The sequence below is a fragment of the Silurus aristotelis genome (genome assembly GCF_946808225.1).
Source record: "Silurus aristotelis genome assembly, chromosome: 29".
In the NCBI taxonomy this organism is placed as follows: domain Eukaryota; kingdom Metazoa; phylum Chordata; class Actinopteri; order Siluriformes; family Siluridae; genus Silurus; species Silurus aristotelis.
In genome coordinates, this window is record NC_139602.1 from 7,725,766 (window position 1) to 7,753,575 (window position 27,810).

Genomic DNA, 27,810 nt, shown 5'->3' on the forward strand with positions numbered 1-27,810 from the left:
TCCACAGGAAAGTGAAAAAAGCTTTATAGTTGTAGAGCATGCATTATGCATTTCATTTATGTATACATGCTTTACATTTTAGTAAATTGAACTTTACTGAAGTGATCATCCGATAATATTGTATGTATATATATATATATATGGAATTTTAGTAAATTGAACTTTACTTAAGTGATCATTCGATTCACTTTACTTAAATAAACATAAAACAGTGATATGCATTTGAGTGCACAAGTTTGTACACTTAGAATAGAAATAAAGAAGCATGTTTCTCAAATTTTACAATTTTACTAGAAAACAAACTGCCAATAGTTTAAAAATGGAAACAAATGTCAATGTGTATGACAATTTAAACCATAAGACAAAATCATTAAAAATTGTTTTAAATGTGTTTGCATAATCCTATTGACGGGTAAATATCAAATAGTTATCATAACATTCCTAAAAGTCAGCTCACAATATAACCTGTAAAAAGACATGTTTCTCACGACATTCTAATCTTCATCAATTTCATCAACTCTTTATGACCGGCCGATAGAACAAACTACAAAATACAAAATGCAGGTGACTTTATTATGGCCTAAGGGTGCTGCCATAATAGGGGCCTTGTGTCCAGACTGCTGTCTCAGCTGCTTCAGCTGCATTTAAATTACACATGGATATGGTGTGCTAAACTGCAGAGGTCATGAAAGTTCACAGATATACGCTCAGCAGCAGAGCAGTTACTTTTGTGATTGAATCTGATATGAGCACCAGCGTACATCAGCGTACAACATTACAGCACATAGAAATACAATAGCACGATATTACCACTACAACTCTTGAGAATTATTATTACTATAAACCATATTCAAGAAAATTTGCCTTATTTATCGCCTTATTTGTATTCCGTGAAAAAAAAAATCAAATAACACATTGATTTCAAATAATATTGAAGTTGCAGATTATGCTATGTTAAAGTAAAATACTAACATATACTGTTAGGTCAAGACTGTATGTTCAAATAAGTAATATTTTGAAAAGTAAAAAATATCATGAAATGACAAAAACTAAATAATAATCATAAATGTTTCCATACATATTATTCAAGTTTATATACACAATATCTCCAAAAGTACTTCAACATCCCTCCTACTTACTGACCAGTAATTTTCCACAGGACAGTTGCTAAGAGGTGCATAAAATCTAACACATAGCTGTGTAAACTCTATAGACCAACATTGGTAGACAAATAATGTAGAGTTCAGGAAATGTAATCATGGCCTTTTATTATAATGGCTACAAATTTAATGTGTTAACCATTAAATAGTACAAGCTGACAGGTTTGAATATCAAGTGCCCCACATACTTTTGGCCATGTTTTTCACTGAGCTTACTCATCTCTTTTTAGCTGTTAAAACCATCTAATATGTTCCACAAATGTAAATCACACTATATAAATTTCTAATGCATATTTTCAAACACTTAAGGTTTAAACTTAAATCAAAATAGTAGTGCTGCCTATTTTAACATTCATTTCCACATCACCTGAAGGTCACACCATTGTCTCAATATTTACCAAGATCAAGTCTGAGAAATGTCTAGAATGACAAGCAACACTAAAACAGAAGTGCATGCTGAAAACATTCGATACCCAGCCATCACTTTGCTTATAAGGAGTATTAGACTGGCTGTCCTTTTGTGTCTGAGTTGTAAATAGACATTGAGTCACCTTACAAGGACTCGGAAACATCCCCCGAGGATGACCAAAAGAATTCCAAAGTCATCTGAGTACTGGGTGAATGCAAGCTTAACTGAGGTAAAAGAAGAAATGACAAAACATGGTTAACATGCTAGTGTTTTTCTGTTAGCTAATATATTTATACGGAGGGCTTATCAGATGCTAATGCTTGACTAAAAAGTTTCCTTTAAAGATGCCAAAAAGAAAAGAGGGGAAAAGTGTCTTTCATATGTTTTCATTGAAATGTCGCTAGTCATAACCATGCTAGGCAACCAGCTAAGCAGCTAGCATGAGGTTACACTACATAATTCACCACACTTGGCTAGGCCCAGAGAACACAACAAACCTATGTCTCTCAAAAAGTAAACATCAAGGCTTTATATTAAATAAATTGATGTAACTGTTGCCTCTATTAACATTCTAATGTATTTCATATCGTTAGAATTTATATTTCATAGGTTCCTGTAGTTTTTTGTCAAAGTTTGTGTATCTATTTAGAGAAATTATCTCAAAGCCATATTTTTTAAACGTTCATTTGATATGAACGTTATATCCCCCCCCCCCCCCCCCCCATATTAGGTCATTATACTACTGACTGAAATGTTGTGAGTTCAAATTCCAACCAAAGCAGATCATATTGCACCCCATTTGTAATGTATGCTATGTGAATGCATGAAACATATAATCCCTATGCACTGTCTGGTCATGATACATGGGTATACCTTTCAGAGAGCCCAAGTGTCTACCATGCTGCATAGACTTCAAATTTACTATCCATACGCTTGTGAAACCCCATATCAATTTATTACACACATACATTCACAAACACACGTATGCATGTACACACACACACACACACACACACACACACACACACACACACACACACACACACACACACACAAACACACACACACACAGACGAAGGGGAGGTTTGGACAGTATTGATTATGTATAATGCAGGCAGCCTGAAGGGATCCGTTCTGTCCATGGAAGCTGCGACACATGCTGAGTGTTAATGAGTGTTTACTCTGGCGAAAGTGCAAATGGACCAAAAGCTCCATGCTCTAAAAGATCAGAACAAAGCCTGATTAAATTCATTGAGATTCTTATTTTCGGTTTCTAAATATCCTGTGCTACCTCTTTTTTCTATTTTTGTGCATATCTATTTATCTTGACTCTAACCTCGTTTTCACGTTTTCTGTGAAAATAATTATGTTACAGTAAAAATGGCACCCAAACACAATTCTGTCATGGTTATCCTCTTCTTGAAAATGTGATGGTTCCCATGGTGAGAAATATTCTTGTGTGTGCCATGTTTTTTTTTTTGTTTTTTTTTTCGTTCCACTTTTGGAATCATCATTGCTCTGTATTCCTAATTGTGTTTACATGTTTCTTGTTTTTAGTTGATTTCCATTCAGGTTTTAAATGTTATGTTATGTTCCTATTAATGTTTAAATGTCTTTTCATTCCTGCCGGTTTCGGATATATATATATATATATATATATATATATATATATATATATATATATATATATATATATATATATATATATATATATATATATATATTGTATATATTTCCTCTTATTTCACTCAGTTTTTTTCCATGTGTGGACCCCCACTACCAACAATTAAGATGATTTCTGGATTTGCTTTAATAAAGAATGAGCTTTGGATGCATTTGTGTCTTGCCTCAACATACAGCACCTTCCATTTCCATTTACTGATCCTGAAGTCAAATCCCAAACTCAAATCCCAACCTCAAAAAAGTGCAATATTTTAGTATTGAATAGTTTGATGCCCTACATTTCTATTGCAGTACCACCATAAATTTCTACTATGGTATCCTGTGATGTTCTATGGTTATGCTAATGAACACTTTAGATCTACTATGCTACTTTATTGCTTTACTGAGGAATACTCTGGATATACTGTGTAACTACATGTTGCCCAGGGAATTATTACAGCTTTACTATGGTGCCATTGACATACAGTAGTTACTACCACAAACAATTGTATTTATTAATTAACAAATGACCATGGTTGATTTTTGCAATGGCAAGATTCTCTTTCCACATGTCAGAATTAGAGCACTTTAAATAGAGCAGGAGAAAATAGCCTGCACCTCAAATCTCCAAACGTATCAATAACATCAAGTACTGAGAGGACAGCTGGCTCATGAGCTTTAGGTGTGTAAAGCAAAAGGAATTAGAGTTTAGAAAGTATAATAAAGTATAATAAAGTTTTCTAATACTCTCAGGGTTCACAGGAAATTAACCAAAAAAAACAATTATCAAATACTTACCATCCGTTCCACAGAGAGGGTTTTAGCTGGTTTTTCAGGTTAAAACCCTGGTAACATGGAAAGCAAAGCTGTTTAAAGGAATGCTGCCATGTGTGGCATAGACTTATCCACTTTCAGTGAAATATGTGCTTCTGAAATGTCTGAAATGTCATTCTTTGCTCTATCAAGTCTTAATGAAATCTGGTTTTCAGGTTATTATTAAATTTAAACCTAATTCTTTTGTATTCGACATTATAAACAACATTTATTTACTGAGATCTTTTGTTTTAAACTTTTATAAATGATTACGGTTGGCTCTGATTTCTAAGATCTGATTGGTCAAAACATGTTGCTTAAATTGCAATAAGAGCACAACACCTGACACTAGGTCATATACAGGTTATCAGATTTTTGTCATAGTCTTTCTGATAGGTGTCATTTATTTCACATTTAAGCGAGGAGTCTCCAGTAACAGTGCTCTGCAACAACAAATTCTGTTGTCACGTTCTCATTAATAAGTCAAGCTGTACCGTATATTTTGTTTCTATTTTATGAAAGAGAAACAGAAAAGTGAAGCTTGTTAGGACTGGTTAATAGCTGCTATAATGAAAGTGATAATGTGAACTTATATAACTTATATATAACAGCACACTCCCAAGTGTTTTCCTTGGAATCATTTAATTATTTTGCTGATTCTCTTATTAAACGATGTTGGGTTCTATATAAATATGCAGATTAGGATTTAACGGCTATCAATGTTATCACAAGCTCTTACTACTGTCAGAAGGTTGAAGGAGAAAATCTCTCTCTAGGTACTTCTTATGTACCTTTTAGTAACTAGTACATGACCTTCAATATGGCTGGCGACAACTATCTTACGCCCTGATCCTGTTATCTTGATTGGAAATACTTTTTGTTAGCAAAATCAGATAGAGACACCTTTGTGTATGTAAGACAGTGTTTAATAATATTACTATAAAATGTTATATACGTATCATATTTAAAGATAATTTCAGTATTGCAGATGCAGCTGTGGTTTATATAACCATGCCTATTATTTTCAAATCCTTAAATCCTCATTGGGACCAAGCCACTATACAGGAAACAATGATCTATGTCAGCCTGGACTTGACAGGATTAGATGATTTCATTACTGCATTAAGCTACTTCTTTCTGAACATGAATACTATAATAATGTGCATTACACAGAAATTATGCTTTTATTCCTTTGCCTGAGGACTTTTTCCTTTCTTTTGCCTGCAGACCAGTGCACAAAAGCAAGACCATTCAAGCCCGGACACACCTTCGAGACAGGATATAAACAGATTCATCTGAACACAGAGCACACGGGCAAACAAACATAAAACACACAGAAAGGATATCTATTATACCATTATCCTGAGGAAATGAAATCAAAGGAATTTCTATTTGGGTAGCATCAGCCTTCCATGGAAAGTTCCCCAAAGGATCTTAGAATCATACAGGTGCCCACATTATGAGATTGGGTATTTGATGATTAGGGAAAAAATGGATTTTATTTTTTTTTAGAATCATTATCTGTTATGTTTCAATGAGACTGTGCATGAGGTAGCCTCAGAGTCCTGTTTTTGGATGACAAGACTGGAACCCTATGTGGTTTTCTGCTGTTGTTGCCCTCATGGTTCAACATGCTATAATTTTGGAATGCATTTCTGCTCTCTGTGGTTGTAAAGAGTAGCTATTTGAGTTCCTGTCAACCCACACATCTGGCCATTCTCCTCTGTCCTCACTGAATGTTTTTTTACTGCCATTCTGTGTAAACTCTATAGATTGTTCTGTGTGACAATCCTAAGAGATCAGCATTATTCATTACTCATTTCCAACAACAGCCATGGTCAAAGTCACTGACATCACATTGTCCCCCATTCTGTTGTTTGCTGTAAACATCAACTAAAGCTTTTGACTTGTATTCACTGCTACCAGCTGGTTAGCTTATTGGATAATTGCATGTATGTGCATGGAGTATGTGCATATGTACATGTGTTCCTATTAATGTGGAAGACTGTATATTCACTATAGTATATAAACTATCTTTCGGTTTCTCCCATTAGGGGTCGCCACAGCAGCTCATCTGTATTTGTGATCCGCATGTTCGATTTGGCGCACGTTTTTACGCTGGATGCCCTTCCTAAAGCAACCCTCCCCATTTATTCGGGCTTGGGACCGGCACTAAGAGTGTACTGGCTTGTGCAACCCTATTGGCTGGGGTTGGTTTCCTGACCGGGAATCGAACCCGGGCCGCAATATAGTATATATTCATAATAAATTTGTTTGTGGATTTGGGCTGCAAATGAAACTGAAACTCATACAATGGTATTATGATGAATTGTTTTGATATTATGGAATGATTTGATTTTTTATTTAAAAGTGATGTTAAGATCATTGTTCCAGCTAGGTCATTCATAAATCCACCTACACTGCCATGCCCAAAGCACTCAGTCCACACCTTATTCCTCTGCACAAACTAATTATTTTATCACTTAACACTGTGGTATACCTTGACAACACATCTAATCAACCCTTGAGCTATTTGCTGTTGGAGAATAAGCCGTTTTATGAGGGTCACACCCTGAGCGAATATGTTCCTGTCTCTGAGATATAACTTTTCAAACAGGTGGGACGAGGTGTGGTCATGGAGCCTTGTTTTGACAGCTCTCTGATCAAAGAGGATTCAAGTGAAAAACACATTACTGCCTATAACTGTGGCCAGAAAACAGCCAAACCCTGTGATGTATATCTTTTTGGGAATGTAAAAGGGCGCTGCTTGGAGCAACATGTTAAAAAAATAATAGATTAGTGATAATGATTTAACGTCATGAATAGGTAATTGAATTAATCGGTAAATCTGGGTGGATCGCAAGGCTTGTTGGAATTCCTGTACAGGCAGGAATGAAACAAGGATGAGCGAAGATGAGTTATCTGAAAGGAACGACAACAAATACTTGGCAATGGGAGTTTTTCTGCAGGATTTGTACCACCTTGGTTGTTAAGTTTCAGCTCACCATTTTTTAATCACCATCAAAGGTTGGTCATGGACCGAAAAAGCCATTATAGTTCCATATTCATTGTACAAAGAGTAGAATAGTATACTGTAGTATAAACAATTTACAATCATTTTGAAAAGTCTGTCAGTTACTCACACGGTAAAAAAAGAATGACAATATGGCAGGATGTTGGTCTTTCACTCAGGTCCTGAATACCTCTGTTTGTTTTCATGCCTGCTAATAATTACTGCATGTTTATTCAACAGTAGTTTTCTATAGGTCACTTTAAAGTGGAACAAGTTCCTTGGTTATAATTTTATTGTAACCTCAATGCAGTAGAAAACATTATTACTAGAACAGCTCTGCAAATAGTAAACATGCACATGCCTTCAACATGCAAACAGAACCAAACAGTATTTAAACAATTGACACCATTCACCCAAAAGAGCATTTCCTTAGTTGGTACTCCAATGATGATGGCAGAAAATGCCCTTTAACACAAAGCTATTAAATCTCTCATAAGTAACTGTATATTTACTTTTTCATCCTCAAAAAAACATTCAATGAGTGTGATCATCCAGGAAAAGATGACACTAATTAGTATTGAACTGTTGCACCACAAGAAAAAGCTCTCTGTATTATAGGGTTTATGATTGAATGCACCAAAAGTTCAACATATCAAGCTTCAAATTCAAGTTTCTTTTTTTTAGTGCTTTTCACAATGGACATTGTCTCAAAGCAGCTTTACAGAACTTAAGAATTATAGAACAAAACAATTAAAATTTTAGTCAATTATGTGTATTTATCCCCAATGAACAACCCTGGAGTGACTGTGGCAAGTAACTTTAGCAAGTTTAGCAAGAAACTTTAGGAGGACCCAGACTCAAAAGCAGAACTCAATAGCAAATAATAAAATAGCTTAACATCTGAAATCATTACAGATCCAACACCAACTTCTCAATGCTAGAGCCTTTAAATGTTCAATAATATACATATAGCAGTATCGTACAGATATTACAATGTGTTAGTGAAGCAATAATTGTTTTCAGTCTGGTAAAATGGTTTCTAGATCATTTAGCCAGCAGACTAAAGTCTCACCACTGGGACTCCTTGGACATGTAAGTATCACATTGCAAGCTCTTTTAGTATTAAGGTCACCAAAATGTCCTTTGTATGAAGCAGAGGGATTTTGAGTGGTTCAGGTTAAGTCCACATTAATCTGAATAGATTTGAACAACGTGTATTCGTTTGAAAAAAATGCGTCTACAGCATTTTAGCTGAAATAAAAAAACAACATTACATTTGCCTACATTTTCCTATTTTTAGGCTTTTAACATTTAAATTAAACATTATTCTTTATATCTTATCTTTATATATGTTCAAAAGTAAAATCGATTAAATGTCTATAAGAAGGTAAAGAATCTGTAATTCAGACAGGATTTGGAGGTACAAATCTACAAATTTAACTCCATGATAATTACTATTTGTGAGCTATAATAAATGTCAAGAAAGCTAAATTCAACATCGTTATTTTTGTATCTTGTTAGATATGTCGAATTTTGTTAATTTATTCCAACTTGAATTAAAAAAATGAAAAGCCTACAAAATATATATATAAAATAATAATAATAATAATAATAATAATAATAATAATATTATTAATAATAATAATTATTATTATTATTGTGCTATATAATATTATACTAATGTCCCTACACTGGCAATTTCAGATTTTTTCCTAAAGTAGGTAGTTCATACTGCAACATCTGAAAACACTCACATCCCTATACCGCACATGCATAACATGTAAATGACATTGTGTGTCTTGATGCAATTGTGAGTGCATCAAAAAAAAGTTTCCTACCATTAAATAAACTGTATTCTAAAGATTGTACAAAAATCTTCAGTGCTATCAAACCGGATAACAGCTACAATACTTCGCCCAATATCTTGAACTATCACATAATTGCATCACACTGAAAAATACCACTGTTACTAACATCTTTGGTTTCTTTAATTCTTCACAACTCGAAAATGCTGTTTTCATTTCCATCTATTTCTGGAAAACTCTATTATTGTATTCAAAAATCCAAACTGTACTGTAATGTAAGATTTCTCCAGATTAATGTGGCCTAAACCTCAGCCTCCTCACATGTTAAAGACCACTGAAAGCCTTTTTATCGCTTTCCACTTCAGACTGATACAAAGCTGACACTATGTCCCTAAAGGCCATAAATAAAGCATTGAGACATTCATAAAAAAGAGATCATAATGCCAGTAATGTGTCTAAAACAGCAGTTTATTAAGAGGTTTTTAGAGAGGGTTGAATAAGAGGTCATAGAAATAGAAACAGACAATGAGGGCAGAGAAAAAAAAATTACGTCTTTTTTTTTTCGTTTCCTGATTAATCGACTCGGCTCACTTTGTGGCTGGCTGATGTCCAGCCTGGCATGTCTCCTCCGCAACCTCCCTCACTGCTCACAGATTTACAGGCAATGTGTAAACTCATTTTCTCCATGATGGAGAATGTGTTCTCTAAAAGTGAAAGCTACACTATGATTATTACAGGGAATTATTAATACCGTTTACGCGTGTGCCATAACTGTCCATTTCATACCATTGCAAGCCAGGACAGGGTGTGCTGATATAATGGTTAACTCACTTTCTCTAATTTAGTGCCACACCTTTAACCCAACCCAAGTCAAGTCTAGGCTTGTATAATTAGGTAAGGCTGCGATGTGATAAACTACATGTCACGCAATGTTTTTCCAAATTAAAAGTCAGTTAGAGTGTGTTTGAGAAGGAAAACAATTTATGACTTCTAATTGTGTTGATTAACAATTTTAATACAAGTTGGCTGCATAAACATAAAGGTTTTCTCCTGTTTGACCACTTGTTTTGACCCCTGGTGTGTGATATGGATTATTAAAAAAATCCCCGGTATTACCAAAACATTTTTTATATCAGGAGGTATCACCATTAAAGAAATCATCAGCCATCAGCGCTGTTTAGTTTTATGTGGGAAAGTAGTACAAAGTGATTTCTACCAGAATATCTCAGGATATTTAGTCTGAATCAGTCGTCAGTTTTTTACAGATTGCATGCATTTGGATTATGCTTTAATAACTGTAAATTGCTCAGTAAATTGACTCAACTGTCTAGAAAAGATTCCATTCTATTTGGTAAGAAGAGACATTTTGCTTTGTAAAGGAACTACAGGAAATGCATCGTCTATTGGAAAAAACTGAACCAAGCACTGTCAAAGTTTGAATATGGAGATATTTCCTACCTGTTCATAAATACAGTTCCATAATCTCAAATGATTGTATAAGACTGTAGAAAGGACATTACTCATAATCTTACATTCCAGTGCTCATGTTAGTTCTCACTCTCCAGTGTTCTGTATTGTTTAAAGACTATAATCAAACTCTTGATGTCACCCAAATGAGGATGAGGTTCCCCTTTTGAGTCTGGTTCCTCTCAAGGTTTCTTCCTCATAACATCTAAGGGAGTTTTTCCTTGTCACAGTTGCCATGGCTGCTCATCAGGGATAAATACACATCGTTCACCTTAACTGTTAAATTCTAGTAAGCTGCTTTGAGACAATGTCTGTTGTGAAAAGCGCCATCGAAATAAACTTGACTTGACTTGAACTTTGCTGAAATTGGAGACTCCTTCCCTAAATGTCTGTGCTCTGATTTAGGTTATTAAACACCGCCTCACCAAAGAGATTTCAGAATTTAGTAGCTTTTTGGTATAAATATAAGCTAATTATCTCATTTTGCTCCTTGTGCAATACAACTCAATCTGTATTGTAAATCATAAAAAAGCAGACAGACAGAATAAAAAGCTGCCTTGCACAGATTGTAATAGACTCCCTTGTATAATAGTGCGTTCTGCAAATCTTCAACAGACAGAATAATATTGACTGCATATTTAATTGGATTGCTTGGGTTCTGCTTGATTATTACTTTCTGAAACACCTAGTCTTAATTTAATTATGGTTCCCAAGTTGGCAAATTTATATAAATATAGCAAATGTGTAAACAAACAATTGCAAAGTAATGGATAGTGTGTTAGAGAAGTAAAGAAAAGAGTGCAGGCAGGGTGGAGTGGGTGGAGAAGAGTGACAGGAGTGATTTGTGATAGTAGGGTATCTGCAAGAATGAAAGGGAAAGTTTATAGGACTGTGGTGAGACCTGTGATGTTGTATGGATTAGAGACAGTGGCATTAAGTAAAAGACAGGAGGTGGAGCTGGAGGTAGCAGAGCTGAAGATGTTGATGTTTTCATTGGGAGCGACCACGATGGACAGGATTAGAAATGAGTTTATTAGAGGGACAGCGCATGTAGGATGTTTTGGTGACAAGGTGAGGGGGGCGAGATTGAGATGGTTTGGACATGTGCAGAGGAGGGACATGAGTTATATTGGTAGAAGAATGCTGAGGATGGAGCCACCAGGTAGGAGGAAAAGAGTAAGGCTAAGGAGGAGGTTCATGGATGTGGTGAGGGAAGACATGCAGGTAGTTGGTGTGAAAGAGGCAGATGTAGAGGACAGGGTGGTATGGAGACAGATGAGCCGCTGTGGTGACCCCTAAGAAGAAGAAGAAGAAGAAGTGTAAACAAACAATGTTTCTGCACTATGTTATCTATGCTTGATGTTTCTGAAGGGACCCAGCTAGCCTCAGCATGCTAATCACCACTTTCAGCTATAAAAATGGCTTGAACGGAAAACTCCAAAAGTTCCTCCTGCCCATATCGATCGGGAACTCTGAGATAAATTCTGCTGTGCTTCAATTATTCATGAAAGGGAAAGTGTTGAGGAGGAGTTGCTGATCTTAGAACAGTGAGGAAAGGGTTTTTTTAATAGAGCTGTGCCCGAGTTATTTGAAGTGCAGAAGATTAGTGTGTATCCAAAGCTGTGCTGGCACGTACCAAGTTCCATGCTCACAAGCCCAACGTGACATAAATAACAGGACTAATAAACACATGCATCAGACTTCCTTGCGTGCTCCTGGATTTCCTCACATTTTTTTCCCATTGGTTATGTTTTTTTTTTCTTTATTGCCATTTATTACATTTATGAACATAAGAAAAGGAAGTAGAAAACAAATGTAAGGCATAAAGCTCAAAGTGTAGTACTGAAAAATAATCAATAAAACAATTGGAAGATGCGGAACAACACTATGTCTGAAAGGAACAAATTTACCTCAGTTAGCAGAAGTGCCTTTATCAGCTTAGCTAGCACTGTTATCAAAAATGTCTTTATTATCTTATCACTAAGTGAAAGTCTTTTTTATTTTTTAATTGGCCATTAGGGTTGCACAAGCCTTAGTGCCGCCCCCAAGCCCGGATAAATGGGGAGGGTTGCGTTAGGAAGGGCATCCAGCGTAAAAACATGTGCCAATTTGAACATACGGATGATCCGCTGTGGCGACCCCTAATGGTAGAATCCCAAGAAAGTTTACTTGTTAGCCGTAATTCCTATTAACTTCCTTTTTGCAGTTAGTATCATAACCTCAGCATGTTCATTTAGAAGTATAGCTGATGCTAGTTTGCTTTGTAAAGCATGATCTCATACAGAAAATATGTAAAAAAAATCAAAAAATCTAGAAATGGAAATCGAACAACTACACGATAGTACATGTGCCATGACACCATTGATATTTTGCACTGCATTCTCTCTGGCTTTCTGTCCAACTACACACACACACACACACACACACACACACATAGTGCTGAGTGGGCAATGGTTCTACATCGCATCAATCTTTCCTGCCTTGCTGACTGCAGCACCAGATTGAAGAATGCCTCAAACAGTAAACTGCACACTGATACTCATATCACAGCATGTCACACCAAGCTCATTTCTTTGCATCTACAATGTCTGTAAACATTTTGGTTGGACCTTACAACAGTAAAAAGCACAGGGATGGTGAAATCGTTAAAAATATTCCTCAGGCTAAGACATAGTGTTTCCTGGACTCATGCATGATGCTTTATCACCGTTGAATTAGTCCCACTGAAATGTGTTTAATAGATACATCTGTCCCAGTGTGAGATCTTTCACTATTTAGTTACAAGTCTCCTTAATGCAAAAGTAAATACTCATGTGTACAGGCGGACCTGAGCGAGATTTTAACACCTGGGCAAATTTGACCCAAAAGCCAAGAAGGTGGAGAATACTCATTGTGTTTCAAGCAAGAATAGCTTGTATGATATGTTTGGAGTTGTACATAGTCGTGTGGTTTAGGGTTATGGTTAATGTTGGGTTTACAGAAAAAATTCGATTAGATTCAGCTTCAACCCCCTGGACTTTTGGTTCCACAGCAAGTACTATTAATGCATTTCAGGGTGCTTGGTGGAATACATTTATCACACAACAACATTTGAAAGGCAATGCTTAGGGAAAATGTCCTGTGTTTAAAACTAATGCTCATTGTTGCATTGTGTGGACTGTTCTTGGACTTGTATATTAGTATAGTATCTAGTTAGCTAGTTGGTTCATGCAATGTGTTTCTTTTTTGTTTCCTTTCTGAGTACTAAGATATTTGAACTTATATAACCACCCTTTACAACTGTGCTGAGCAGAAAAGTCTCCCATAATACACAACATGCTGAGTCCTCTGGAAGAAGGGCTATAGCAGCAGAAAATCTGAGTTTCAGGGAAACGGGAATTTGAGGCTACAGTGTTCACATACCGAAACTAAAATGTTACAAATCTGAAAATGGAGTATTTTGTGGTCATATGTGGTAGCAAATCAGATTTATTGCTCTCATTGCTGTAAACCTTCCAATTCCTATGAACCATTAACATATCCAAACCTACATTCCCTCCTGTTGTAACTACAATGTATTGTTAACTCTGTTCTCTAATCCAACACTTTTGAGTTCTTGGCTAAGCATAATAAAGGTAAAGATTAGTATTATAGATATATACACTGCAACATGCCCACACCGGCATCAAACCTGCCTCTTATATAAGTACCCCGGATGCATTAGTACTTCTTTTTTGAGTAAAAAAACCCTTTTGAAAATGTTTTGAAATGCAAGCATTAAAAAGGCTTAGCTTTCATTATTCCTGTTGCTCGTATGTCACTAATACAGATGGTGTATATGGTTGTCGGCTGGCTTATTCTATTATGAGAACAACAAAACATACATTTCTCAAAGTGATTTATTATAAGCTTTTAAGTCCTGGGTGTATGAGTTACTCATGCATGTACAGTGAGGAAAATAAGTATTTGAACACCCTGCTATTTTGCAAGTTCTTCCACTTAGAAATCATGGAGGGGTCTGAAATTGTCATTGTAGGTGCATGTCCACTGTGAGAGACATAATCTAAAAAAAAAACATCCAGAAATCACAATATATGATTTCTAAACTATTTATTTGTATGATACAGCTGCAAATAAGTATTTGAACACCTGTCTATCAGCTCAAATTCTGACCCTCAAAGACCTGTTAGTCTGCCTTTAAAATGTCCACCTCCACTACATTTATTATACTAAATTAGATGCACCTGTTTGAGGTCTTTAGCTGCATAAAGACACCTGTCCACCCCATACAATCAGTAAGAATCCAACTACTAACATGGCCAAGACCAAAGAGCTGTCCAAAGACACTAGAGACAAAATTGTACACCTCCATAAGGCTGGAAAGGGCTACGGAGAAATTGCCAAGCAGCTTGGTGAAAAAAGGTCCACTGTTGGAGCAATCATTAGAAAATGGAAGAAGCTAAACATGACTGTCAATCTCCCTCGGACTGGGGCTCCATGCAAGATCTCACCTCGTGGGGTCTCAATGACCCTAAGAAAGGTGAGAAATCAGCCCAGAACTACACGGGAGGAGCTGGTCAATGACCTGAAAAGAGCTGGGAACACCGTTTCCAAGGTTACTGTTGGTAATACACTAAGACGTCATGGTTTGAAATCATGCATGGCACGGAAGGTTCCCCTGCTTAAACCAGCACATGTCCAGGCACGTCTTAAGTTTGCCAATGACCATTTGGATGATCCAGAGGAGTCATGGGAGAAAGTCATGTGGTCAGATGAGACCAAAATAGAACTTTTGGGTCATAATTCCACTAAACATGTTTGGAGGAAGAAGAATGATGAGTACCATCCCAAGAACACCATCCCTACTGTGAAGCATGGGGGTGGTAGCATCATGCTTTGGGGGTGTTTTTCTGCACATGGGACAGGGCGACTGCACTGTATTAAGGAGAGGATGACCGGGGCCATGTATTGCGAGATTTTGGGAAACAACCTCCTTCCCTCAGTTAGAGCATTGAAGATGGGTCGAGGCTGGGTCATCCAACATGACAATGACCTGAAGCACACAGCCAGGATAACCAAGGAGTGGCTCTGTAAGAAGCATATCAAGGTTCTGGCGTGGCCTAGCCAGTCTCCAGACCTAAACCCAATAGAGAATCTTGGGAGGGAGCTCAAACTCCATGTTTCTCAGCGACAGGCCAGAAACCTGACTGATCTAGAGAACATCTGTGTGGAGGAGTGGGCCAAAATCCCTCCTGCAGTGTGTGCAAACCTGGTGAAAAACTACAGGAAACTTTTGACCTCTGTAATTGCAAACAAAGGCTACTGTACCAAATATTAACATTGACTTTCTCATGTGTTCAAATACTTATTTGCAGCTGTATCATACAAATAAATAGTTAAAAATCATACATTGTGATTTCTGGATTTTTTTTTTAGATTATGTCTTTTACAGTGGACATGCACCTACGATGACAATTTCAGACCCCTCCATGATTTCTAAGTGGGAGAACTTGCAAAATAGCAGGGTGTTTAAATACTTATTTTCCTCACTGTATGTATAAGCCAAATTTCAATTCAATTGAAAAGTGTCCATAAATTCACTTCTGTTCCCTTTTAACCTTACAAAAAGCTGCTAGAGAGAAAAAAGAGGTGAAAGAAATGATCAGTTTTGTTTTTACTCCAGACTGCCATTCGTTTTGTGGCCATGAGGAGCTTGGTTATAGGTTATACAGTTCAACCACAAGCAACTAACAATACTTTTATTAATCTGTGTCTGGAACTGCTTGGGGTTTTGCAAGAGGCATGCAAGCGATATGGCAAAAACAGTCTGGGTGTATACTGAAGAGGAGTCTAAGGCTGTTACTCAACACCAACAAAATGTGATGAATGGAATGGAAGAAACTTAAAGAACTTTGTTGTCAAGTTACAATGTGAGAAAAAATTTGCAGGGAGAATTGAGAATTATCCTTTGAGAAAATCTGCATACTTGCATGCTAAGAGAGCTAACTGGAAACTTTGACAAAAATCAGAGAAAAAAGATTTGACAGAAAATGTTACTGGAAGTAAATGTTAAAATGCCTGTAATGCTTGTGGATTTCATGGATTTAGGTTGCATAAAGCTACAGTAAACTGGGTTCCTTATTGTTGCACCCAAAAGATCTGTTTGGTCAAATACACAGAATGGGGCAGTTAGTGTTCGCCAAGTAAAGTTCCATAAAGCATTAAAAAATTGACAATCAGGATGATTTGGACTGTAATTAATATAAACAATTTGTAATAATGGCTTAGAACTCTATCTTTTTATGCACAGTTTTGCATGTAATTTTCCATCACTGAACAGCACCTTAAAACATAATACAACTTTAATTAATGAACATTCAGTGGCATCAAGATAGGACTTCTTCCTCAAACCATCTCAGGGAGTTTTTCTTTACAACTGTCACCACTGGCTTGCTCATTGAAGATAAACTGTAAAGCTTTGTAAAGCTGCTTCTGGACATGTCTGTTGTTAATAGCACTATACAAATAAAACTAATTTCAAGAATACCATTTTGTTCGAAATCAAGACTTCAGAAATATGTTGTTAAAGTCGCCTCTACCAAGTGCAACATTAGGTTACTCACATGACACTGTAATGATACAACAGCTCGTTTAACAAAACATTAATACGTAATATTCTTATTAAATATAACAAAATAGTAAAACATTTGTTTGATGTGCAAAAACTTTCAATAAATTTCTAAAAATGACTTCATACTTGAATTCTTTCAATACCACAGTTTCTATTTACAAATTTGTATTCTGATACTTGGTTCCCCTGGGCTTTGCGAATAAATCTACTCTGCATGCCAGGAACAGATTTCCACATCGTGTTCTGCCATAATCAAATACTGGCATGGCATGAGCTTTGAAAATATGACTGGAAGTAATCCCTCTTCTTCAGTCAGCCTGCACTTGTGAGAATGTAATCAGTTGCTGGGGTAAGATGCTGATTGGAGCATCACGGCAGGTCAAAATCACACGTCTGAAATAAAGCCAATCAGTAAGAGCTGAAGTATTGTGGTATAGATGGAAAAGATGAAAAATGCTGAAAAGGAGGAAACATGCTCTATCTAATTGATTTGAACAAACTGTATCCAAGTTGTTTAAGATTTCCTGCATATTAAAATCGTGGGTAAATCATTTCACATTATATTATTATATCATATTTCAAGCATTTATTCACAAGTTACTTTAGCTAAAAAAAATGGATGTCTGGCCCATGTTGAAGCTGTGAGAGCACTTATCTGGTGGCAAAGAAATGAATGCTAAGCTTTTTTATGCTAACTAAAAACTGTAAAATACATTTACCTCAGATTTTTGGGAAAATTCTAAAATAACAAGTCTCTGTGAAATTGAAATTCCACAGTATTCCACAGAGCATTGGGCTTCTAAACGAATAACCATGGTTTCTATGCTAATTTGAAATGACCTCATTAGCTGTGAGATATCAGTAAGTCATGCTTATTACATCAAACCATGAATGCAACATTTTTGAAAAGTATGAAGAGTCCAGTAAAGAGAAATATAGTTAACAGGGTAATTAGCATTTTAAGATACTGTCAGCTAAAACAAAAACGATTACCTCTAGGTATTTATTACTGATAATTAATAATAATACATGGATAACTATATAAATGATTTTAAATATATATAAATATAAATTATGATTGCCCAGATAGCACACATTTGCAACCCACATTACTCCTTGCGTCTATTTCTCCACGCTAAGATTGCTAATATCATGGATAATGGGTTGTCCCTTGGTGGAAGTCTAAACTGTACAAAAAACCCACTAAAATAACCAGCATGACATCATACTGCAACTGATTCAACAGTTTTTAGGGTGTGGAAATTAATTTCATTAACAAATAATAGTCATAAATCTCCAGGTTAACATGCCAAAGACAGTGCCAACAATGCCAATTACAGTGCCAATGCATGACTCCGTATATAGATATCTGGGGAAATTACTCTATTCATTCAGCAGATTAGTTAAATAAAAGGTAAAAATCCATCCAGCAAACAGAAGACTAGGCATGGATTACTTAAGAGCTATTGGGATATAAATAAATGTTTTGGTTTTTTTTGTAATCCTTACCCACAGCAATTTGTATGTAATATAGTAAATTTGTAACCACATCATTCTAATATATCTAACAGCAAAATTGTGCAACCTGTGAAAATTGAGGAAAATTGCGGAAGCTTAGTGGAACCCTGCTACATCCTACTTCTGATTTTCTATGAGTATTTTGAAGAAGAATACTTTGTTAAGTCACATTCAGGTCTCTTGGCAACCTAGTGGCCAATTAAAAATGCTGGGCATTCCTTTTCTATGACACGAGCAACAGTACATTATTCTTTATTTCTGCTTAAAGTTAAATTTTATGTCATAAAGCATCTACAAGTTCGTTCCTGTCCATGTTTTAGCAACTATAAATTACAAGTTACAGAGAAACCTAGAGGTCATCTGTCCTGAAAACTTTTCTATGATGGACAACTTAACCTTTTACTTCTGACAGTTTTCTTGCATGAACTTTAAATAAACATGCCCTTACAAAAAACCTCGCTGCATCAACAAATAGACAGATAGTTGGTAAAAAAATTTATTAGGCCAATCAAAATCAAGAATTTTACAGTGCTGTGGAATAACACATGCATTCCTGTAATTAGATATTGTTTTGAATAAAGTGGTCATAATCTTTGTCATAAATAAAGCAATTAAATTCTTGTCATTTAGTGCCTAATGTCTACTGATGAACTATTTCACCTGATTTCATTATTATAATCATTGTAATTCATAACCATGGTTCACTGTTCATGTGACCCTATATGTAATAGATTTTCCCATTGCTCTATTCATGGCATAACATAGCAGATGTCGGGTCACTATGGACTTCCAATTTCCTGTCCTTGTTTACGCAGTCGTGTGTGTGTTTTCATTCATGCCCCTGTATCGTCATTGGCCATTATTTTCATGCGTTGTCTCGTGCACAGCTGTCTGTTCCCATTCCCTTGTTTAATTCATGTGTGTATATACAAATACACACTGTGTCCATCATGTCTCTGTGAAGTTAAGGTCTTTGTGACCCGCTCTGTTTATTAACCAAGCCTTAAAGTTTATGGCTGATTGCTGGCTTGTGCTTTGCCACTGTTTCTGTACATGTTTTTGTCTTTTAGATTCTGTTTGCATGTTTTGGCACATTGCACTACTGACAGGTTTTAACTACATGTTTTGGGTCAAATGTTTGAATTATTAAGGATTATCTGTTTTTATTGCACTTGCATGTGAGTTTTATTAAACAATAAGACAAAATGTTGCATTTTACTTATTACCATTTATATACATTTATATTACCTAAAACTACGAGCTCGGAAGAATGGAAAACACAGAATTGGCTGATATTAAGTATAAACTGCTATTTAGTTTCTTTTTTTTTAATTAACAATGATAATGAAAATAGTGTTATTCATTTTGTAATCGTTTGACTTTGCATACAGTTTGCATTAAATGATCATGCCAGTTTGACATAAGTTTAATGTATTACTTTACATTAGGCTCATGGGTGGGGCAAATTAAAACAAGAATTTACTTTCATTTGAAATCAAGTAAAAGTACAAGATCTATTTTTTCCCTATATGTTTTTTAGTAATTTTTGAGACATTTAACCAACTGCTAAACCCTACTTTACAGATTAGCAAAGCCTTAACCAGTTTCACCACAGCATTATAAATATCTACTTAAATAGTCTCTTTGATTAGACTTTGAGAAACAGCAGATGCTGGCACGTGCTCCAGTCAGCAGCACGGCAAGGCAGCCAAGAGTGTCTGTATGGACAATCCAATTATTCCTTATGCAACCGCTTCCTAGGACATAACACTCACCTATACACACATGAATATAAAGGGTACTGAGAATAGGACACACTTTGTTTGATTTCTTTTTATCCTTCAATACCAGCTTGGAGTCTTTTTTGGGGTAGTGAGGCTGCCTTCCCTGCTGAGTCAGCACATGCCTGAAGGAAAAGGCAGAAGCAGACCCATAACAGCCAAACAACCCCTGACGCACACACACATACACTCACACATCCTCTCTGCACTCTGTGTGGTCATCCAAGCATGCGCAATTAATCTTCCCCCAAAATTCAGTTGAAATCTCATTCATAACGACTCCATGTAAGGCCACTTCAGGACAGCCACAGATTCATAGCAACACACTGTCATGTCGTAAAGCTTTGCAGCTGCGCTCTGCTCAGTGTGGCTGCAATTTTACACAGTTCACTGGAGTACACCAGGCTGCGGTTATGTCAGTCTACTATGGTTAGGAATCAAAAACAATATGTACTTTATAAGTACAGAAGATGTTTCTAACATAGGTGTGAAAAAGTGGCTGTCTCACTAACTTAAGGCTGCCTGTAAGTCCAGTCAGATAGATTGTAATATGTCATAACGCTGTAACTACTTTAGATTTTTCTGTGTTAAACAAATTGTAAGAAGGCAGTTGTCATCCTGATAGATTTTATTTTTTATTTTTAAGTTTTTATGTAAAAAGAAAAAAAAAACCCTCAGCTTTAATATTGTAAAATAAGATAAATAAAGCCTTGACATCTTTTGTTACTGATTAAAACCTCGAATTTGAACTTATATCAAGGAAAAATTGACACAAAAAAGTCACATCATGTTGTAAAATGTCAACAAAACAAGTCCGTTCCTGTTATCACTTGTGTAATGTCAGCAATAAACAGCCTTCATTTTTTTCTTGAAAACTGATAACAGACAAAAAAAACATTCGCTTGTATTACAGAGTAACACAAACCACAAACTCCTGTCTTAAAGACATTCTTGTGTTTCCTTTAAGTGCTGATAGTGAAGACCTTTCAAATGACATTAAATCCCATTAAAAAGTGTCCTCGCGTAAACCTTCACCAAGCAAATGCTTTCTACACACAACTTATGAACCTACTGACTGAGCTGCTTTACTAGTCAACTAATCAACAGATCTGTATATTAAATATTACCACATGCCAATGTAGGGAACACAATTCATTCTCTAAATACACTGATATCATTAACATAGAGTGGTTTACTTTTATACCAGACATTTTTCTGGGGAAACCTTCTATTAGATTGTAAAAAATGGCTAGGATCCATTGCCCATGTACCCACATGAGAAACAGATAAGGTCTGTGGGAGGTTATCCCAATGGTGTTCATTGGGATTGAGGTCTCGACTCAGATAACTCAAGTTGTTTACCACCCATCTTGGCAAACCCAGTTCAGGGAAACTCTTATGCTGGAACAGGTTTGGGTTGTTTAGTTCCATGGGGAAGAAACCAGCATCCAAAGACATTCCTTTCAATTGTGCGTTTCCAACTTTGTGACAACGGTTTGGAAAATTTCCACATTTGGTTGTGTGATGTCAAAGTGTTGTATCCTCTGTAGCATTTGGCACTACATATTATATAACTATCAAAATGCAAATTAACTGTTTATTGTATCAATCTGTTTGGCTTATAAAAAAATAACTAAAGAAAGTGCTTTTAGTCAAGACCTTTCTAACATAAATTAGAATGAAAGGATCTCCAGACAGCTGTATATACAGTAAAATCCTAAAAGAGAGACGGCCATTCAATAAAGACCATAAATTAAGCCTAACAATACACAAAGCTCCCTCTGTGTAGGGTCTTGGCCCAGGACAACATATTTAGTTGTACTTGAGAAACGCACTCTACCGTGATTGAAAGCGCAATCAAAATTTGGAGAAGGGAAAAAGAACACTGAAAGCTTATTGCTCACTGTTTCTTCATCTAATATAACCATTTGAACAGTTATCAATGCTAGAAATGTTATCAAGAAGCCTATTCATTAATTTAACACACATCAATGAGCCTTCTGTATTGCATCAAATAGAAACTTGAGGAAAAAATGTCCTTTCAATTTTTTTTCCCAGCTCATGCCTATTGTCCTGCTGCCAAGATATTCTTCAGTAATGAATCACTGCCCTCAAAACAGAGGCAGAAGTCTGTAAAACAAAGGTTTAGGTCAGTTATCCGTTCTTCTCCACACCCCAGACTTCCCATCCTTTAACAGTCATTTTACAGGAATTCAGTCTCGTTAAAGTAGCAAATGAGTTGAGTCAGGAAACGTGCTGAGGATTTGTGACCAGAACACAGCAGCTTGTAAACATTAAAGAATGCACAGCTTTTTCGCTGGAGGGAGTGTCAGTGAGTGCCTGTATGTAATTGCAATAGGTTTCGAGAAAAAAAAAAAAAAAAAACAGCAAATTATTACAATCAATTAGCACCACGCAAACCTCAGAACTAAATCATTTCAGCTGTAAATCATTTCAAACAGACAATCCGGTTTCTGTCACTCGCATTGTTATCGAGAAAAAAAAAAGGCAGATCAGTGGGTAACAGCAGTACAGCACATGTGAGTCAGGAATTATATAAAAAAAAAATGAAATGCAGTTTGCATGCTGCTAGTGGATTATCACAGACTTCTACAAAGTGGTATCAAAAAGTTTCGAGATTAGTTTTGTAACAAGCCAACAGATGGCAGCACAAGGCTGCATGCACAGCCACAGGGAGCACCGACCTTCATAAATCAGTGTGCCAAAAGACATCATCCTGTGTACATCAGGAGTTGTGGAACTGTACTATTCTAAACATGTGCACTACCCTGTCTGGTATTCTGACTATGTGTGCACTCACTGCGCTCTCTTCACACCAGAACCAGAAACAACATGATCTCACTTCGCACTCTACTTATTCGCCAGATTTGGCTCCTGCGGGTTCCTTTTCTTCCCAAAGATCAGGATCCATTGCTTTGCTGTTGCTTTTAAGTTATTCTTGTCTTTAAGGTCCAGGAGCAAAATTAAATAAAATATGAAATAAAGAAATGTGCCATTTAATTTAATGTGTTGTGAGTACAACAATATAAGGTGCAAAGTATAATTGCTAATTAGGCCACAGCCATGAGCATATAAAGAGTATAAACTGTAATGTATAAACTATAAAGAGTATGAACTGTAAAATCTATAAAGAGTATAAACTTGCTGTACTTTTTGGGTGTGAGAGACGGCATACTGGCCAATCAGGAGTGTCTATACTAATCTATGTGAAAGAGGGTAGATAGTATTTGCATCCAAGTATGTCATGCCATTTCATGCCATGTCATTTAAAAATTTGACTTTCCACTCTAAAAACTTTCAAAAGGTTAAATATACTTGTTTTTTTGTTTGTTTGTTTTAAGGGTCAGCCTGTTTTTGATTCGCTGTCAACAATAATTAATACATACAATCTTTCTCTATGTTAATTCTTTAAAGTTGCTTTGAGAAAATGTCTGTTGTGAAAAGTGCTATAGAAATTAATTTGACTTGATTTGACTTGAGTTATTGTATCTTGTTCTTTCCTGCTAGCTTCACAAACACCACACTGAGCCTGAGCAGGAGACATGGTGGACCTGAACTAAAATCTTTTACATGTGTTGAACTATAATTAACCAGTAATACTAGCCACGGGTCAAAAATACCACCCAGCTCTCAAACTGTATCACAAATGTCATACTTCACATACTTGTAGCTCAAGTAGCGAGTTCACACAAGGTTACTTAGCCAAATGGAGTATGTTTCTGCACCGTGTATGATGATCTACAGCGGCTGAAACTTCAAGTGTAAAATGTTAATTAGGTGCTACAACCAAAATGTCCAAGCAAAGTCTATCAGAAATAGATTTAGAGCACAATTTGTTTCTAAACCAAATAATTGGCTACCTACAATCTCTGAAGTGCATTATGGGATGTTCTGATTCACTGCTTCTTGTAGACACCAACCAACTGATGTTGTCATTTTACACATAACACACTTAATAATATCTAAAAACCTGTAGGTGATATGTTGAAGCAGTGTAGTGTTGCCACTTGATAGCTCCAGGGTTCTATCCTGAGATACTGTCTGTGTTTGGTTTCTCTGCTTGTTCTCCCTGTAAGTCTCTTTTCTGGTTTTGTGTCACCTCCAAAAATTGGTGTGTATGCATGTGTAAATGTCTACCTAGTGCCCTGCAATGCCCTTGTGTCCTATCCAGGCTTTATTTTTATTATGAAATCAGACCTTCCCAAACTTGCTGCAGCATGACAATACCACTTTGCACCAAACAAGCTCCAAGAAACTTTGAGTGGAAGAGCTTGAATGTGGTCCATCAATATTACTGGACAACACTGGGATGAACCTACAACCCAGACCTCTTCATCCAACACCAGAATCTGACCTCACTAATGATATTGTGGCTGTATGGGTAAATATGTTCACATCAAAATGGAATGGAAAGACTTTGCAGTGGAGTTGAGGTTATCATGAATAGGATGTTCCTCATGGAGATGTGTATTAAAAACATCCATTTAAGTAATATATCAGCCCCAGACTCAATTAAAAAATGCTCCAAACCATAAATATATAAAATGTAGAGCTGATATTATGTTTTATTTTTTTGTGTTTGTTTTTTTTTGCAACTCACTTGATCTTGTACTCCTCTCTCTCGCGTCTGACTTTACCAAGAAAGTTGTAAAGCGCCCTGAGTTCGGGTGTGATCGTGTCTATTTGCACTCCCACCCCGTCCGGATGCGACCACGACACCCCGGGTCCGTGCAGGGTCTCGACGCGCTCGCCGCGCCGCCGCACGTGCGTGAAGCTCCAGATGGTCCCCGGCAGCTTCGGCTCGGTCGAGTCGGTCTGCACGGCCACATCGCGGTGGAACCTCGGTCGGCAGGTCGCGCTCTGTGCAGCGCGCTCCAGCTGTCCCTCGAGCGCCCGGTTGCGGCGCTCTAACTCGTGCACTCGCGCCAGGAAGCGGCGGAAGCGCAGGTTCAGCGTCTTCAGCACGTGGATGTTGGAGCCCAGGTCGTCGCGCAGCGCGCTCGCTCCAGAGCCGCCGACGCCGGACAGCGTTCCGCCGAGCATCCCGGCGGACAGCATCCCGTCTCCAAAAAGCAGGGAGTTCATGATTCTTATTTTTCCTTCTTTCTGATTTTAACTGTGTTCTGTGCGTCCGATCACAAGAAGGTCGCTAGTGGAAGCCCGAGATTCACAAAACAGCCACGAGATCAGAGTGCGCAAAGATCCGCAGAGGACAAAGTGATGTCATTATCGCTTTCGATAGCTTTTGGTTTGTCGCAATAATAAAAATCCTCATTATTTCCCCCGATCACAACCTCGTTGGGCTTCTGCGCACGACAAGGCTCCGTTGTCAGCTCATTCTCCTCTTCACCCTGCGCATCCCCGGGATGCGACGGAAAATCTCGCCACACCGGAGAAAGACACTGTAACGCCTGCCGCAGTATCAGTCTGCAGAGGTGACAGTAATTCGGAGGATCAACGCGGTGCTGCTGATCCTTCAAACCGGCCGCGTTACTCGAGTCTCGTTTATACTCCACTTTTAACAGCGCATCTGGATCTTATTACAACTGTTTAACCGGACTCGGTGCCACCGCATCAACCACTCCTCCTCCTCAACCCTCCTCAACCCTCCCCTACCCTCCTTAAGCATCCCCGCCCCGCACCGGACACACACACACACACACACACACACACACACACACACACACACACACACACACACACACAAAGAAACATACATAAAGAAATAGAAGGCACATTTTAATTTAGTTCTATTCATTATTATTATTATTATTATTATTATTATTATTATTATTATTATTATTATTATTATTATTTGTATAGAGTTTTTACAACAGCCATTGTCTCGAATAAACTTTACAGAGATAAAGAAGTTAAAAAGAAAAGAACGTTTGAGTGCCCATAAGGACGAAGAATCAAGATCCCACACCTGACAGCGTGGTGTGCCACCAACAACCTGACCCTCAACATCATGAAGACTCATTGTTGACTACCAGCAGGAGACACTCGGCAGTCTCATCACACCAATGAAACTAAGCTAGAAAAGGTCTCTATCTTTAAGTTCTTGGGAATTCACAGAACACCAGAACACTTCAGCTCTGGTTAGGAAAGTACAACAGCACCTTTACTTCTTGAGGAGTCTTAAGAAAGCTTATCTGTCCCCAGGGATTGTAAGGAGTTTTTTTTACCGCTGCATCAGTGAGTGCATCCTGACCAACTCTATCACTGTATGATATGGAGGCTCTACTGTGTGTGAACGTAAAGCCCTGCAAAGTGTGGTCAAAACTGCCCAACGCATCACTGGCACCCAACAACCTGCCATTGAGCACCTTCACTACAGCATATGTCTTTGCAGAGCTCACAACATCGTCTCCTCACATACCAGTAACAAACTGTTTAAACTCCTTCCATCAAGAAGGAGATACAGGAACATACGTACCAGACCCAGCAGGTTCAGGGCCAGCGTTTTGCATTCACCATCACCCTACTGAACTCTACACTACATCTGTACAGTTTTACATACAATGTACATAATATATATTATAAAATGTATATACTTCTTAATTCTCTACACATAGTGTACCTTACATAGATCTGCACTAATATATGTGTATTTATACTTAGTGTACTCAGCTATTGCACATTAATTTACATTATATATACACTTTATAAATATTTACTTGTACTTTATTCAACAGTGTCTGCACATCTCTCACTGTCATAGCCTTATAACTGTTTACTTGCAATATATACAATGAGGAAAATAAGTATTTGAACACGCTGCTATTTTGCAAGTTCTCCCACTTAGAAATCATGGAGGGGTCTGAAATTGTCATCGTAGGTGCATGTCCACTGTGAGAGACATAATCTAAAAAAAAAAAAATCCAGAAATCACAATATATGATTTTTAAAACTATTTATTTGTATGATACAACTGCAAATAAGTATTTGAACACCTGTCTATCAGCTAGAATTCTGACCCTCAAAGACCTGTTAGTCTGCCTTTAAAATGTCCACCTCCACTACATTTATTATCCTAAATTAGATGCACCTGTTTGAGGTCGTTAGCTGCATAAAGACACCTGTCCACCCCATACAATCAGTAAGAATCCAACTACTAACATGGCCAAGACCAAAGAGCTGTCCAAAGACACTAGAGACAAAATTGTACACCTCCACAAGGCTGGAAAGGGCTACAGGGAAATTGCCAAGCAGCTTGGTGAAAAAAGGTCCACTGTTGAAGCAATCATTAGAAAATGGAAGAAGCTAAACATGACTGTCAATCTCCCTCGGACTGTGGCTCTATGCAAGATCTCACCTTGTGGGGTCTCAATGATCCTAAGAAAGGTGAGAAATCAGCCCAGAACTACACGGGAGGAGCTGGTCAATGACCTGAAAAGAGCTGGGACCACCGTTTCCAAGGTTACTGTTGGTAATACACTAAGACGTCATGGTTTGAAATCATGCATGGCACGGAAGGTTCCCCTGCTTAAACCAGCACATGTCCAGGCACGTCTTAAGTTTGCCAATGACCATTTGGATGATCCAGAG

The 27,810-nt window shown here is 37.1% G+C and overlaps 1 protein-coding gene and 1 long non-coding RNA gene across 10 annotated transcripts in view; one reads left to right on the forward strand and one right to left on the reverse strand.

Annotated features, from left to right (window-relative positions):
* Positions 1-25,915, reverse strand: part of iffo2b (intermediate filament family orphan 2b) — a 44,825-nt gene extending 18,910 nt beyond the window's left edge. For 2 of the 9 annotated variants that reach the window (XM_083535336.1, XM_083535335.1), the window contains exon 1: positions 24,860-25,851. In XM_083535336.1, coding sequence (XP_083391462.1) covers positions 24,860-25,344 — 485 coding nt within the window. In that variant the 5' untranslated portion in view covers positions 25,345-25,851. Of the gene's footprint in view, positions 1-24,859 lie in introns of all 9 variants that reach the window. The other 7 variants (XR_014532463.1, XM_083535338.1, XM_083535337.1 and 4 more) reach the window with 7 other exon arrangements.
* Positions 15,865-25,771, forward strand: LOC310722758. The gene is made up of 2 exons (XR_014532477.1): positions 15,865-23,289; positions 23,392-25,771. It is a non-coding gene; the product is annotated as an uncharacterized lncRNA (long non-coding RNA).
* Positions 25,916-27,810: the final 1,895 nt, after the last annotated feature.